The following is a 16,267-nucleotide window of genomic DNA, read 5'->3' on the forward strand; positions in this document are numbered from 1 at the left end:
ACCCAGCTCCTCTCCTCACCCCTGCACTGCCCTCCCCGTCTCTGTTCAAGGGGGGGACGACCCAGGAAGCAGAGACGGTCTGAGTGGGCTCAGATACTGTGCCCGGTGAAGGAGGGCCCTGCGGTTCCGGGAGATGGTGAGCGTGAGGGTGCGGCCGCTCCCCAGGGACACGGCCTCCTGTACCTTCTGCTGGCACTTGGGGCACACCCACACGCCCTTGGGTGCTGTCTTGAGGGGCGGATCCAGGCAGCTGAGGTGGTAGGCCCCTGGGCAGGTACCGCAGGGCTGCAGGTTGGCCCCTCGCTTGCAGGCAGTACAGTGTTCATCGTGGGTGATCTCGTTCTGGAAGAGACGGGAGGGTGGGAGGCGGGTCAGCCGGGCTGGGGTGCAGGCCCTGCCTGGGACCCAGCTCTTCCGCCAGGGTTCTCAGCAGCTCGGGAAGGGCAGGAGGAGGAGGGGTGATGACCAAGGGGGCACAGGCCTGGGAACCAGGAGGAGGAGAAGCATCTGGGTCTCCTGCCTCAAAGCCGGCACCCCTCCAGGTCTGTGCGCTCCACGCAGCAGGACTCGGGCTCAAGGCACCTCCTGTCCCCGCGCCCGGGCCGGCCTACAGCTACAGGGTGGCTGCAGACAAAGGCTGCCCACAACGGCACCAGTCGGCGACGCTGCAGGGTTATGGCCGCAAACAACACGGCCTAACGGGAGTTTCGTCACGTGGTGCTTTTTAGCGGTGTGACTGTTACAGGCATAGAGGGACTGGAAATGTCCTTTACAATTAGATCTGAAACTTAGTAAAGAAAGACACTGAAAATAAACTCTGAAGCCGTGCCCACAAATGAGGTCATGACCAGCCAGCATCCTGGGAAGCAGGGACGTGGTGCACGTGTGGTGGGTTGGGGTCTCGCACGATCACTGAAATGTGGGTGTGTGGGGTGAGACCCTGAGACCCAAGTCCAGTCCCTTATGAGGTAGGGAATGAGGACCAGAGAGGACCAGCTCTGCCCAGGGTCACACAGCGAGGCCAGACAGAACACACTGGCACCCAGCATCGGCTGCTTCCATTCAGGCCTTCGTGGCTCCCGGTGTCCCTGCGTCCGGAGGGCTCCTGCTTGAACCTGTGGGCTGAGCCCTGTGGTGACGTCCAGCTCTGCCGGGCAGGTTGAGAAGTGGACTGGTGTTGTACAAAGGCCTCAGCACCGAGGACGGAGCCCAAGGCCCTCAGCTCCACTCCAGGGCAGCAGGATGCTGGGGTCCCGCGCCCCTTGCCAGGAGTGACCCTACCTGGACTGTATGGAGAGCATGTCCCCCCCCCCAACCCAGGCGTGAAGACCAGGGGACACGTACCTTCCAGCAGGGGTCCTCATTGGCTAGCACAGGGAAGAAGGGTGGAGAGCATGTTAGAGGGCACGGGAGGAGCACCCATCAGGACTGGAGTCCACGAGGCCCAGTGTGAAAGGAGCATGATGGGAGTATCATAGGCCCCAGTGACTCCTGGGTCCTCACCCAGGGCACCATGGAAGTAAAGGTCTCTGCCCCAGTCATGGCCAGGACCCACCCAGAGATAGGTTCATCGTGGCCCCTGAGCTCTCTGAGGCACATGGCAGCAGTGAGCTGTCCAGCGGAGGGAACATCGCTCCAGGGATCCCTCAGAGTGACTTACTGTCAACTCGTTTTCAGCCATAACCCACTTCCACTCTAGTGAGTGATGCCAAACCACATATTTTAATGATCACAAAACAGTTTTCTTTTTAATTTCTGGAAATCATACCATCCAGTGGGGAAAACAGTTCCTGCGTGTACACAGCACTCGACAGTTTACAAGGTGCTGTCACGTTCCCCCCTCCTGTCACTGTCCCAGCTCTGAGAGGCCGGGACATTATGGGCCCGTTTCTATAGATCAGCAAACCAAGGCCCAGGGAGGTAACGTGGTATGTGAGGGCAAGCGTGGCCATGGCGCAGAGGGCCTGGTGAGCCGCGATGCGCTCTCCACCGGTCAGCAGCTATGTGGCCGCTGCTGTGGACAGGGCAGGCTGGGTAGCCGGGCCGCTGCCAGCGGAGGGAGGTATGGCCCAGCCCAGCCCCACAGCTGCCCTGCGGGAGAAGCGCTTACCTCTTGCTGTGAGGAACAGGGGGGTGTTGAGATAGTTGGACGCCAGCCGCTTCCTCTGCAGGGAACAGAAAACCAAACCAAACCACCAGATCATGGGGAGCCCTCCTTGGCGACACTGACCCCACCCAGGGCTCACCCAGGACAGGCTCTCCATCCTGGGCTCCGGACTCCAGCCGGACACCCGCGGCCAGAGGCAGAAACGGGTACAGACACAGGGGCGTGGGGATGGGGAGAGACAGGTCGGCCAGGGCAAAAGCCAGCAAAGGCTCTGCCCAACGGGTCCATCCCTGCTCCCCGTGGGCACATCTGCCCCATTCAGGAAGGACGGTTAGGGCTCTCCGATTGGGGCAAATCAGTAACAAAGCTGACATCTGGCTGTCCATCTGTGTTCCTCCTGTATCTTCTTTCTCAGCTGGTTCTGGGGTCAGGTGGGGAAATGAGGTGTATTATGGATTGGCTCGCTAAACCCCACTTCTCGGCATGAGTTCCAGGAACCCTGAAAACAAAGAGTGGCCCCTGGTGCCCAAAGCATCACGGGTAGATGGAAGTTCCTGGTATATTCCAGAAGGTGACTTTAGTCCTGGGCTTTAGCAACCACAGGCCACGTGGGTTCAGACCTCGGTGGTTCGACATGGCTTTGGCTGTGGCAAGAAGATGGTTCTAGACTTGGGTGACGGGCTGTAAACCCATCTCTCTCAATGTGATTGGGCCGTGTTCAGGGCCAAGGGGGGGACCCACGGAAGCGCTGCTCCTGGGCTACATATGTGTCCAGGGCTCAAGGTCACAGGGCTTTGCGTCGGCTCTTGATTCGCTACTCAGGTCACCTCTGGCCGTGGCCACAGGCTTCGGAGAAGAGGTCACGGCCATGCCCACAGAGCAGCGGATGCTTCCATCAGTGAACACAACCAAGGGGACAGCACCCGTACTGTACGGAGGACACACCATCTCCCTGGGTGGAGATGCAGAAACGGCTCCGTGACTCTCACAAACAGGGCCCAGCGCTTGGGGCCCTGTCTCAGGTCATGGCTTGCTCAGAAAATTGGCGAGGAAGTGAGCGGGTATAAACACGTGTGTTCTCCGAGCAGGAGTCGGGGGACGGTACAAGCAAGGACAGGTGGGCGGGCGGGGAGCCAGGCGACGCAGACACAGGTGGGCTCTCCCCACGGGGCCACCCACAGGAGCCTCCCTCCCAGTGAGGGCCAGTTTGTGAGCCTTAGATTTGGGACCACTGGCCCAGGCTGACGAACGCCCCAGGGGAAGCGAGCACGGCATTTCGGTGACCCTCCTCCGGGCCCTGCAGAGTCTTGCTGGCCTCTGGAACGTGCCAGGCCCTGGCCTCTGCAGACACGGCTCCACGTCAGGGGGCTGCCCGACTTCGGGGCCTTCAGGCAACGGCTTCTGTTCTAGGGGAAGATTCCAGGGAGTTTTCCCTAGGAAAGCCAAGAGCATCTGGGAAAGGCCGCTGGCAGCCTCTGCAGAGCCGGCTTCTGGGAGATGACATCTGGATTTTAGCCTAGAATTTTGGACTTTAATTTGCAAGGGCAAGAAGATCTCATTCTGGATTCAGTTCCTCCCTGGGAATGTGCTGATGGGAGGGGGCCAAGGTGCTCCCTGGAAGGCATCCTTAAGTCCTGACACTGCATCACTGGCTGGTGTTTGGTTACTCTCACCATCTCCTTATAGGGCCGCAGCGGGCCCTGGGCGGGCAGTCTGGACGGGATTTGGACTGGGAGGGAATTCCCTGCCTTGGAGTTCACTTTAATGCCCTATTTTACCAGTTTCGGCTATCCGGGGAAAGTGCACGCTGCCCACCATGAGGAAGCAGTCTTGGAGCTGGGCTACCGCCGTGTGAAGGGGAGCTGGGCTCAGTGCGTCGGGAGGAGGGAAAGCTGGGCACGCCTGGCCATGTCTCTTGTTCCTGGCCTCGCGCCTCCACGCGGAGGGAAGTCAGCCGGAGTCACGGCCGCTCCCTTCCCTCCTCCCACTCCACTCCTCCCCGGGGGAGACAAGGGACCACCCTCACTCAGCCCAGCCCCTTCCGGGCCTTTCTCTCTGTGGCCTCACATTCTCGGCTCTCCAAGTCATGAGCTCGGCCGAGCCGGCCGGGCTCCGCAGTTGGGCTTGAGTGGTCCCGGGAGGCCCAGGCGGCCAGCACTGCCTGCGACCAGACCTCATGCCGGATAATCAGGGTGAAGCATCGGAGCCGGCTGCGACCGGCATCCCGACCACAGCCCCCAGGGCAGCCTAGGTGAGGAGCCCCACTGACGCCCCGATCCTCTGCACCTGTCTCTCAGCTGATTCTGAGCCCAGGAGGTAAAGAAAGAATTACTGACGGCACTCCCTGAACTCTAATCCCTGGAGGGGCAGGTGAGGGAGGCCAGCCCAGGGGAGCCTCCCCCTTCCCCGGTGTGGAGACGGCGGGTCCCTCACCTCTGTCTCCAGGAGGCCGCTGTAGGCGGGGTTCGCTGTGCTTCTTCTCTTCCGCTCCTGGCGCTTGCTCTGGATTTCTGGAAAGGCACAGATGCAGCAGTTACTGGCATCTTCCTGCCCCAGGACCCTGGATGCCTCCTCTGCAAACCCCCGGCGCCACCATCCCTTCCTGCCCTGCAGCCTCTCTGCCCAGCATTCGCGCCCCAGAGCGGCCCCGGGCGGGTGGGTGCCCCCCGGAATCGCTCACTCTGAGGCAGGACAGACCTGCTGGCCCCAGGCTGAAGGCCTGACTGGTGGGAGGCTGGGAGGTACCCAGAATCCAGGCACCTGCTCTCAGCAAGGCCCCGTGTGCCGTCATCCGGCCCGGGGATGTCTCTCATGGGACCCTGGGGACAGCAGATGCCCGTTGGTCAGACGCTGGCCTGGCTGAGCTGCAGGGGGGGGACTCCGGGCTCCTGGGAAGGGCAGGTGCAGCCTCTGTTCGGCAGCCTGACCCCCCGGGACGCCAGGCACGAGTCCTCCTGATGGGGCCCGGCGTGGTGGGCCTCATGCAGCTCGAGAACTGGGTTTTCTCTCCCCCTCCTCATTTTCATTTTCTTCCTTTTGCTTTGACTGCCAGGTGGGCCCTGTCTCTCTGTGTGTAGCTGTTTTGACATTATTTCCGCATCTCTCTCTTGGACCTGATTTATTCTTTGAAACTGCCTCAGTATTATTCGTGTGTTTCCTGTAAGGCACCTCACACTCTCTTTGGGAAAAGATAGGGTCCAAATAAATAAGTATTTAGGGTATCATGGGCGAGAGGGAGGAGAGTTTTCACAATGAGGATGATTTAGAAAAATCATAACATTCCCAAATGTATTCGCAGAGTGCTTTTATCTCAGTCGCCACGACTCCCCTGCGAAGTCTGAAGATGTGGTTTTCCTCACGTTGTAGACGAAGAGACTGAGGTTCAGAGTGGGGAAGGAGCCTGCCCAAGGTCACCCAGCCGTAAGCAGCACGGCCAGGACCCGAACACGGGACTTCTGACATGCATGTGCAGGCCAGCCCCACTGCCCCAGGCTGCCTCCATGGCCCCAAAGGCAGAGCATAAATAGCTCTCAAAGGCCGCCAAGCACAGCTGGCTTCCTTACACTCAAGTTCAAGCAGGCGTATTCAGACATTCAGATGGAAGGCTCAGAGAACCCCTTCCAGCCCTGCACAGCAGAAGGAAGGGGGCCACGAGCAGGGGCTGCTCAGATGAGACTTGCCCGCTGGGGCCAGGTGAGTGGAGCCTGGGGGTCTGGGTGGCTGGGCCACACCCCTGTCCCTCTCCACCCACATCTCCACCCCAGCTGCCGCCAGAGAGCGAGTCAGACCCAGGGAATGCAAAGGGAGGCGGCCGTGGAAAGGCCTGGACCCACCTCCTGGGCACGTTTGTCTAAGCTGTGCACGGGAGGCCCCGGCGAGCTGCGTGGGGTCCCCAGGCCCCTTCCCTTCCCCGGGCTTCAGTCACTTACCTGCTGTGATGGAGAGAACCTCCACCCGAGATTAAAGCCTGTAAGTGCCTTGGGCACTGGGGGATTCAGTTCATTCCCTTCCTTTCCTCGATTTTAAGGAGGAAAAGCAAGTTAGTTTTCCTTCCCAAATCCAGATTTACTTGGGGTGTAGGGATGTTTTCACTTTATAAAATATCTTTAGCGGTGAGGTCAGAATCGTGGAAAACACCCTGAGCTGGGAGTCGGGAGACCTGGATTCCAGCCTGGGCCTGATACTGACTGGCTGTGGGACCTTGAGCAAGAGAATCAACCTCTCTGGCCTCAGCTTCCCCATGAGTGCAACCAGAAGGTTGGTTTCCATGCTTTCCAGGCCCTTAGATTCTATGACGATGCACAGAGCTCATTTGTGATTGCTCTTTTCGGTAAAGTCAAACAGCACCTGTAGTGTTACGCTGACCTGTCTGCTCAAATAATGTTCTGATTTCCACCGATGGGTTTGGGGGCAGACAGAGCCCATGGGCCAGTTCGATAGCAGGGGAGGTGGTGCTGGGCACTCCTCTTGGTTCTTTACGACAATCCCAGGAGGAAGAGTGGGTTATTATCCCATTTCACAGACAGAGAAACTGAGGCCCAGAGGAGCTGGGTGACTTGCCCAAGCCTGAGTAGTTAGTAACGGCCGAGCTGGGCACGCTGCTCTTATCACTTCACTGTGCTGCCTCCAACTTGGGGGCAGGGAACCCACAAGGTCCCTCCAATAGACACAGTGGGTTTTGTGCACAGTCACAAGCTGGGAGAGCAGGCAGGAGCCTTGGTCTTTATGATGACCACCTGGCACTTGGCACCAACCACGCAGAAGGTGGGTCATACCCGGGCGCTGCCATCTGACCGGGAATCCGAGACCCACCGCTTCTGTCTGATGCCAATTCAGCACACACCCCCACCCCCCGCCATCCCGTGGGCCAGGCCCAGCTCCGCCACAAGCGTCCTCACCTTCCAGATGCTCCGTCGTCACCAGGCCCAGCGCTACCATGAAGGCGATTTTCTGAGGGAAGGAAACAGAGAAGGGTTAACGCGGCTTTTTTATTTTGGGTTTCCTTAGTTTTCATTTAATGCCCTTTCTCTGTCCCAGGACCCCACCCAGGACCCCGTATGACATCAGTCATCCTGTCTCCTTAGCTCTTCTGGGCTGTGACGGTTTCTCAGACTGTCCTTGTTTTGGATGACCTTGGTCGTTTGAGGAGGACTGACCAGGAATTTTGTAGGCAGACCACAGAGGTGAAGGGCCCTCATCCCATCCCCTCAGGGCACGTGCCGTCAACATGGCTGATCACTGTGACGTTGACCTTGATCACCTGGCTGAGGTGTGGCTGTCAGGCGTCTGCTCTGCAAAGTCCCTCTTTACCCCACCCCCGTCTACGCTGTCCTCTTTGGGAGGAGGTCACTATGTACGGCTCACATCTAGGGAGGTGGGGATTAGGTCCCACTGGTGCTTTTTTTTTTGGCCATATAGACTTTTAAAAAATTGTACGTAGTAGAATTTATTGATATTTTCTTTTGCAGTGTCTGGATTTTTGCATCTTAGCTAGAGACTCTGAGTTTAGAAAGCAAGTTGCTTATGTTTTATCTTAGTACCTAGAGTTTCACTTTTTCCAGTTAAATTTTTGATCTGTTTGGCATTCATCCTGTTGTATACGGTGTATATGGATTCATTTTATTCCATGTGGCCACTCGTTTGTTCCAATACCATTGATTGAAAATTCCATCTCTCTGCTTTTCACTGATTTGAGGAGTGAATCATACACTAGATTATCAAACACACACACACACACACACACACACACACACACGGCCTTCTATTCCGTTCCTTAAATCTTCCCATCTATTCATGAGCTACCACCTCACTTTTAGTTATCAAGGCTTTACAGTAATCTGATAGCATTAGAATCCCGTCCCTGTTTTTTCCTGTTCTGAGCTTCTTCGGTTCTTCTTGTTTATTTTTTCATGTGAAATTTAGAAACCATCTTTGGTAGTTCTGAGAATGAGGGAATCAGTTGGTATGATTCCTGGGATGATGTTAAAATTATAAATTAACTTAGGACATAATGACAGCCTAATAATATTAAAATTTCCTCTCCAAAACCACAAGGTGCTTCTGTTCTTTCTTTGTCTTCAGGAGTTTCAAACTTTTCCTCAAATAGGTATTGATTATCACGTTTATTCCTTGGCATTTCATCCTTCTGTTGCAATCGCAAATGCAGTTGTCTAGAAAGCTTCTAACAGGTTGCTATGCGTTTCTCTAAAGACTACTGACGTTTGTAAGTTAATATCACACCCGCCGCCACGCTGATTCTCTTATTGTCTGCAGCAGTTTTTCCATTGAGATTCTCCTGGGTTTTCTACAGCATCTCAAATAGCGACTGTTTACTCCTTCTTTCCAGTTTTTACTTCAATGCTGTTAAAAATAGTTTGCCTCAATTTTTCAGCTTTAAATCATATTCTTCGATCCACTGACAGTCCCAATGCTACAAACGTGACAATCTGAGAGCTTATTCCTCCTCTCTACCTTCTCTCCCTCACTCTCTGTTCCCTTAGGTGAATCTTACACATTAATATTTATGTGTCATCTTATACGTGTAATATTTACATTCTGTTCCAGCACGCTTATCCTGTTTGTTTTACTCTGTAGTTAAATATGCACGACGCTCAACCAGCGTTGGTGCCAAGCTTTCCCAAGCGTCTCGTGGTCAATGGGGGTTGAGTTTCTAGTAGTTTCTCACGAATGGCTCATGGGAACATTTCCTGAGTTCTTGGCAGATTTAAAACCTTTAGTCTGTGGCCTGTCAACGTGAAGGACATCTTGGCTGCACATAAGATCCTTGGGTCCCCTTCTCTCTTCCAGCTCTCCTGTGTTCTGGACTGAATGTTGCTGTGGAAAAGTTAGAAGCCGGCCCAGTTGTTCTCCCTCTAAAGCGACTTGATTGCTTTTGCCTGGATGCCTACGGATCCTTTTGTTTCCATTGAAAGTCAGTGACTTTACTGGGCTGTGACCCAATGTTAACCCAGCACACGCGTCAACTTCCCCTGGTACCTAGTGTGTCCTTGCAGTATAGAAATTAGAGTCTCCTTTTATTTCAATAAATTTTCTTGAATTACCTTTTTTTTAATTAAAAAAATTTTAAATTATTATTATTAATTTTTGGGCTGCTTTGGGTCTTGGTTGCTGCACACGGGCTTTCTCTAGTTGCAGCGAGCAGGGGTTACTCTTCGTTGCGGTGCGCGGGCTTCTCATTGCGGTGGCTTCTCTTGTTGTGGAGCACGGACTCTAGGTGCGTGGGCTTCAGAAGTTGCAGCACGCGGGCTCAGTAGTTGTGGCTCACGGGCTTAGTTGCTCCACGGCATGTGGGATCTTCCCGGACCAAGGATCAAACCCGTGTCCCCTGCATTGGCAGGCGGATTCTTAACCACTGTGCCACCAGGGAAGTCCCTTGAATTATCTTTTAAAAACAGTGAAGCATCACCACACCATGAAAAGTCAGGCCCATCAGATTCAATCCTGTAAGACGTGTGCTCACGTCAACACAAGACTACTAAAAATGACTGAGGTGGCCGCAGAGCTGCTCAAACAGGGATTCTGAGGTCCAGCAAGCTTCAGTCAATTGATGCCAGCACAGGCTGCAGTTTGGTTCCACCTGGTTTCAATGTCACTTCTAGGGTCCTGTGGCTGAATGGACAGTGGCCTCTAGGAATCTGCCAGTCCTGGCACCCCCTTCACTGGCCTGAACTGGGAAGACTGGGCTGGGCCAATACCAGTGGAGCCCATGCTCTGCCTCCTGGTTCCCCACTCAGCCTTCCCTTCCCTCCAGCCCTTCCTCCACAGAAGATAACTTCAGCCCACCATCACTGACATAACAGAAGCAAACTGCCTACCACATTATAGCCAAATTCATATCGCAGGGAACCGTGGGAAAGTTTTACTGGAGCTCTTCTGCCCCGTCATCTAGCTTTTCTTCTTTAAAGCCTCCAATTATCCACCTGTTGTATCTTCTTTGCTTGTCTTCTCTAGGTACCACTTCCTAATATTTAAAAATCCATTCTTTCTTTTTTGTTTTGTATCCTTCTCTCACTCCTGCCTCCTAGGTCTTACTCTGTCTTCTGCTGTGTCTATGGTGCCCTGTGCTCCTCCAGTTATGTATTTATGTGATGGTCTTACTATTTTTTCCTGAAAATTTTCAGCTCACGTTTCCCTCTCTCCAGTACTTCGGCCATTTAGCCATCTCTTCCCTCAGTCCTTGTCTTTCAGCACTGCAGTTTCCTTCTTAGTAGTGATTATTGTATTGATTTCTTTCTTTTAATTCATAGTAGAATACTGGACTTCGAGGGTAGTATTTTTTATTTATGGTAAAAATCGCTTCTCTTTCTCATATTTCTCCTTACGGTGGCTTTATACTGACTTCACTCTTCAAATATGGTGCCTCAGTGGGATTCTGTTTTATCACACCTCCTTGCTGCCCAACAAGGTCAAGGAGGGTCTGTGGCACCTCCTCTGCTCCTGGAGGCCTTACGGAGGTTCTCTTTCCATATTCCTTTGTGTGGTCCCAGCCCTGTCTACCCTAAGTGCAGCTCATAGACACTGCCTGTCCTTTTGCACTTGAATACAGACTTGTGATCCTCATTATGGATGACTCTTTCTGCAACCTGCAGCTCCCTGGCCTTCAGCAAGGCCCCGCCCACACCACTCAGTTCTGCTGCTTCATATATATATATGAATATATAATTTATACATATATATATAATTTTATATATATATAAAATTACATAGATATAATTTTTTATGCTTCTTTGCATCTCTGTGGTGCCATATTCCAAAGCACTAATTACCTCTGTTCATCCTGTCTAGTAATTTTTTATTTCAATCACCATGTTTTTCATTACCAGATTTTCAAATAATTTTTGTAACCGTCTGATGTTTTATTTTCATGATTTTTTTGCTTCATTATTCCTTATTTATTTCAAGTGGATGTTATTCCTTTATCTTTAACTTCTTTGAGTATCCTAAACATATTTAAAAGTCATTGCTATGAATATGCCACAAAATTAGCTTTACCTTGAATAAATTCATGTTCCAAAAGTTGATTTTATTGATTGTCCTTCTTAGCATTAGATTGCATCATGTGTTTTACAATTCTGTCTACAGACTCACCTTGGGCACTGCTTCTTTTCTTCTCTGTTTTATGTTTCATTTCCTCTCCCTACTGCTTACCTTCGTCTTATAGCAAGTTTGCAGTCACCCTGGCCTTGCCCAGCCCAGGGGTGGCCCCAGGAACAGGCTGGCTCCTGGACTAGCAGGGAAGCCTGGTTCTGCTCCTCTCTTGCCAGAAGAATTTTGGGGACCCACTGCCCCTTGGGAGCTGCCTGGTCACCCTCATCTGATTCTGAACCTGGGGGCCACAGTCTGGAGCATCCGTTGTGCTCACTGCCTGTGTTTCTGGGACACAGTGATGCACAGCTACATCTTTACCACTGGCTCTTCCTGCATGCTATCTGTTGTTGCTGAGGGTTTGCAGCAGAGAGGTATGGTCCAAGCGAGAACTCAAAGCCATCCCAATGGGTGCTGTGCTCTGATGGGTTTCAAGAAGGGGGGTGACCAATACAAAATTGAGGAGACCCTGCCATTTTTGATGATATGTATGAAACTTGAAGGCATTATGCTGAAAGAAATAAGGCAAACAGAGAAACACAAATGCTCTATGATTTCACTTATACATGGAATCTTTAAAAAATGAACTCTTAGCAACAGAGAACAAATTGGTGGTTGCCAGTGGCAGGGGGTGGAGCTTGGGGGAAATGGGTGAAGGTAGTCAAAAGCTACAGATTTCCAGTTATATGATAAATAAGTACTGTCCAGCATTGGACTGGAGTTAACAATACTGTCTTGTAAATTTGAAAGTTGCTAGGAGAGTAGATTTTAAAAGTGCTCATCACACAAAAAATAAATAACCATGTGAGGTGATGGATGTGTTAAACTACAATCACCCTGGTGATCATTTTGCAATATACACATATAGCAAATCATTATGTTGCACACCTTAAACTTATACCATGTAATATGCCAATTACATCTCAATAAGTTCTAAATGGAAGAATTTTTTTAAAAAGAAGAGGGGTGACTTGGTTATTTCTGAATTGCAGAAAGATCCTTCTAGCTGCAGGGAAGAACCCATCTAGGGGTTGGGAGCCTGGGCAGGGCCAGGGCAGGAACCGGGGCTGTGGCAGCAGGGATGGCGTGGAAGGAGGGAGCATCTGTGTGCACGGGTCTTGCCCAGAGAGGCGGCCGGGGCTGGCGTGTGGCAGGGCTGGAACAGGGCTGGAACTCCTGCTCTGGCTGTCATTCCACAGGGCACGTGCTAATCTGAGGGTGACCAGCTTGGACAGACGCTGCCTGAGGCCAGGATAATGAGTAGCACAGAAAAGGCCAGGCTCTGTCCTAAAGAAGGCAGAGGACTTGGACCAGGAAGGAGCTGATGAGGCCTGGGGCAGAAGCCTGGAGCCCCAGTTCTGTCTGGGTTGAGCGGCAGACACGCTAGCCTCTCTCAGCCCGCCTCCTCGTTTGTACAATGAACGTTGTAATTCCTGCCCCACCTACTTCGCAGAGCTGCTGGGAGGATGCGGGAGAGAAGGGGAGGAAGCACGGTTAGCTATGAAGGCTCACTCGGCAGAGAGGTGGGCTCACCACACGGGTCCCTTCGATGCCTTGGGTGGGCACTGTCATCTCATCTCATCTCACAGGCGCCTGTGGGCTCAGAGGTGCTGGGCGTGTGGGGTGTGTGGACACTGGGACCTTGACAGCCGCTACCCCAGAAGCCACCGTACAGCTGAGCCTTACAAACAACCGTCAGTGTCTCTTGACCCCAAATCCACGCCCCACCCCAGGACCTCTGAGCTCGCGTCTGGCTCAGCTGGTGAAGTTTCTGGGGCAGCTGCTGCTCTGGCCTCAAGCGCTCCTGACTTAGATTCTTCACGAATAGGTTCAAAGGCCACCACGAAACCCGCGTCTGTGCAGCACGACTGGTCCCAGCCCTCTTCTGAAAGCAACTTTAATAAGGATTTTTACACCAGGACGTGTTGTAATTGCAAGTTCTATTTAAGTCATTACACGTATTTACACTAATTATGTAATTAGATGTAATTATACTAATTGTATAAATGCACAATAATTGACTAAGATATACTTTGAAAGAACAAAGAGAATCTACCCAGAAAACCTTCCCAAAAAATTAAGGGTGCAGCAAACCCCATGGGAGGACAGAAGTGTGCTCATGGGAGCCTGAGCTGCGAGCTGGCCCCAGGCCTCACGCCGCTCACGGTAGGTGCTCATACACTGCCACCAAATGGAACGGATTGTCTCTCTTGAGACAAAACTGGGCCTGAGTCCACAGAGGATACTGGCTCCATCTCAGGCTCGGTGAGTGGTCGACTCTGAATTCCCAGCAGGCTTTCTAGACATGTCAAAGGACAATAGCCAAGTCCCTCTCCTGCTCAAAGATATTCCATGGCTCCCCACTACCCAAGGAATCAAGTTCCACCTCGGCAGCATGCGTCGGGTCTTCCAGGATTGGGCTTCGACGTCTATCTTTAACCCCATGTCTAGAAATTCTCATGCACACATGCTACCCATGGTCCAAACAGACCAGCTGACTTTCCTGGGAGTGCTGAGTCCTTTCCCCTCTGCCCGGGCAGTGCCCCCCCCCTGCTTCTTGGCTCTTTTACTGAAACCCTACCTGTTCCCCTGGTCCCTTCGATTGTGCCCCCTCCCCTGCAAGGCCTTCCGCAGTCCTTCCAGATGGAAACACGGCTCTCTCCCTCTCCCTGGATCTCCCACAGCTCAGAATCTGTAACTCTTTGATGACACCTGACATTTTTTAACCCAAGTTCAAGTCCTAGTGGCCGTGCCTGTGTCTGCCAGTAGGAGTGAGTTTCCCTGGAGCCGGGACGAACTACATCTGCCCCGTCTCAGTGTCCCCACCCTCAGCCCAGAGCCTGGCCTGCAGCAAAGGCTAAGACATGATTGACAAATAAATGAATGGATGAATGACTTCTTTGGATGACAGCACTTTGATAAAAAGAATCAGAAGGAACTGGAGGAGCCCAGAGGGATCTCTTCTGCCTGCTGGAGATGGGTGGTCAGGGAAGGCTGCCTGGAGGAGATGGTTTCTGAAGGGAATCTTGTAAGATAAACCAGTCAATAGGGAGAGAAACGGGGGCCAGGCAGGGGCGGTCACATGGAGAAAGGCCCAGGGGGTGGTGATTCTGGCCCAGGATGGCTGAGGATGCAAGCAGGAACACAAGGACGTCACTTGCTGTGACCAAAAATTCCACAAAGAGCTGACGTTTAAGACCTTCAGGGTCCCGCTGTGCCACCTTCAGACATTCAGTGAACAGTGGGGTGGAGGGAGGAGCAGGGCTGCTTTAGGGCCACACGTGCCAAGAGCAGCGCTGTCCCCTGGACGGAGGGTCCTGAGGACAAGGGGACGGGTGGGGACAGCGGGGGCTTGGGGTGGTGGGTAACAGCCAGCAGTGCCCAGGCACTGTTCTGGGGCCTCGGCAGACACTGACTCATGGGATCCTCCCAAAAATGCCGCCAGGAAGGCAGACTCACCCGTGCCATCCTCACAGATGAGGAAACCGACGCAATCTGCTCCCCACACCCACGCACCCTGCCACACCTGCGCTGGGATGCAAATCCAGGCAGTCTGGTCTACGATTGGTGCTAACCACTGCCCCACGCTGCCGCTTGGCCAGCAAATCCAGGACACACAACGGCTGAGACCTCGGCTCACTGGGCCAGTGCTGCCTGGAGCTCCCACTGCCCAGGGCGGCTGTGCTCTGGGCTTGTCGGAGTGAGGCCCGTCCCCACTCCCCGGGCAGCCGTGTCCTACAGCGGCCCCCAGACCACAGCCACCCACCTCGGGGTTCTCCTGGTTCGGGGGCCGGTCTTCCTTCTTCTTTTTGGTGGCCTGAGCTCCCTGAGATGGCTCCTCTGTGGGCGGCCGCGACTCCGCCGTGCTCTCCGGCTGCGTCTGCACTTGAGGCTGAATGATGATGACCTGGAGACGGGGCAGAGGGGTGAGGGGGGAACTGGAGGGCCCAGGGAGGGCAGGCCCACAGGGCCCAGGGCCAGGCGTGTCCGCCCCAGACGGGCACGGGGCCTCGAATGGCGGGATCACAGAGGAACGAGGAGGCTTGCACCCACCTCTCCAGTCCATGGGGTGCCTGCACCCTAAGGAGAGTCTGCATGAGAAATGGTCCTGATTTAGGAACCAGAAGGCCTGGGTCCAATCCTATGCTACTGTCTCCCAGCTGTGTGCCCTCGGGGAGGTCACTTCACATCTCTGAGCCTCAGCTTCCTTATCAGTAACACCTTCGCAATACCTACTTCCAGGCAGGCTGTGAAGATTCAGGCGGCAAGAACTCAAGGCAGGTTGGTTTCTTTCTCCCCAGTTCACATGCAGGGAAACTGAGGCTGAGAGGGCTCAGACCTGCTCGCTGCCTGAGGTCATCAGGTTAGGGAGCAGACGCGCTGGGACCCTTCCCGGGTCTGTCTGGCTGCCTGCCCTGCCCCTTCCTCCCCCCCGACCCAGCCCACTGTCTCCGAGGTGCTCAAACCTGGCCTGGGGGTTCGGGCAGGTGGGAGGAAGGAGGTCCCGTTTTGCTCACTCTGAGGGGCCTTGCCAATCCTGGGGGGATGGAGAGGGGGAGGGGAGTCTAGACCCCACTCAGCATCAGGCAGAGTAGACCCGATCCAGCGGTCCTCATGGGGTTCAGGTCTCATTGGTTGGGGTGAGGTGCCTGGAGCTGAGAAGTTTGAGATTGACTTCTGCTGCCCGGCCTCTCCCTAGGCCACAGACTCCTTCACCTGTGAATCATCTATCTTATTTATTTTTTTGGACATTGAATTGGGAAAGAATCGTTATCTTTTTCATGGATCTAGGTAAAAGAATTTACCAGGAGCAGCCCTGGGTCTGGCCTCAACCAGGAGTGACTCGAACTGTTTTTCCCTCCTAAGAACACATAGTGACTTGTGAATTTTTTTCTCGGATACTTGCAGCAGACTTTTTTTTTTCTTTTTTTTTTTTCTGTGACTTGTGAATTTGAAGCTCTTACATATGAAGAGAAAATGCATCCCATTTTTCTACTGGCTTAAGGGAAAGGACTTTGTTCTTCTTTGTATCATAATTTTGAAATCCCAGAATTC

General features: G+C 53.4%; 1 protein-coding gene and 1 long non-coding RNA gene across 5 annotated transcripts in view; one reads left to right on the forward strand and one right to left on the reverse strand.

The window, feature by feature from the left end:
- PHF21B (PHD finger protein 21B) overlaps positions 1-16,267 on the reverse strand; it is a 100,398-nt gene that overhangs the window by 5,141 nt on the left and 78,990 nt on the right. For 2 of the 3 annotated variants that reach the window (XM_036867113.1, XM_036867114.1), the window contains exons 5-10: positions 14,979-15,119; positions 7,006-7,057; positions 4,541-4,617; positions 2,111-2,165; positions 1,345-1,367; positions 184-342 (exon numbers count right to left, since the gene is read on the reverse strand). In XM_036867113.1, coding sequence (XP_036723008.1) covers positions 184-342; positions 1,345-1,367; positions 2,111-2,165; positions 4,541-4,617; positions 7,006-7,057; positions 14,979-15,119 — 507 coding nt within the window. The remainder of the gene's footprint in view (positions 1-183; positions 343-1,344; positions 1,368-2,110; positions 2,166-4,540; positions 4,618-7,005; positions 7,058-14,978; positions 15,120-16,267) is intronic. The other variant, XM_036867115.1, reaches the window with a different exon arrangement.
- Positions 4,248-9,133, forward strand: LOC118902590. 2 transcript variants are annotated; one of them, XR_005021580.1, is made up of 3 exons: positions 4,248-4,423; positions 5,406-5,800; positions 8,915-9,133. It is a non-coding gene; the product is annotated as an uncharacterized LOC118902590 (long non-coding RNA). The 2 variants fall into 2 exon arrangements; XR_005021579.1 differs by lacking the exon at positions 8,915-9,133 and adding an exon at positions 7,145-7,421.

The sequence above is a fragment of the Balaenoptera musculus genome, chromosome 10 (assembly GCF_009873245.2).
Source record: "Balaenoptera musculus isolate JJ_BM4_2016_0621 chromosome 10, mBalMus1.pri.v3, whole genome shotgun sequence".
Classification (NCBI taxonomy): domain Eukaryota; kingdom Metazoa; phylum Chordata; class Mammalia; order Artiodactyla; family Balaenopteridae; genus Balaenoptera; species Balaenoptera musculus.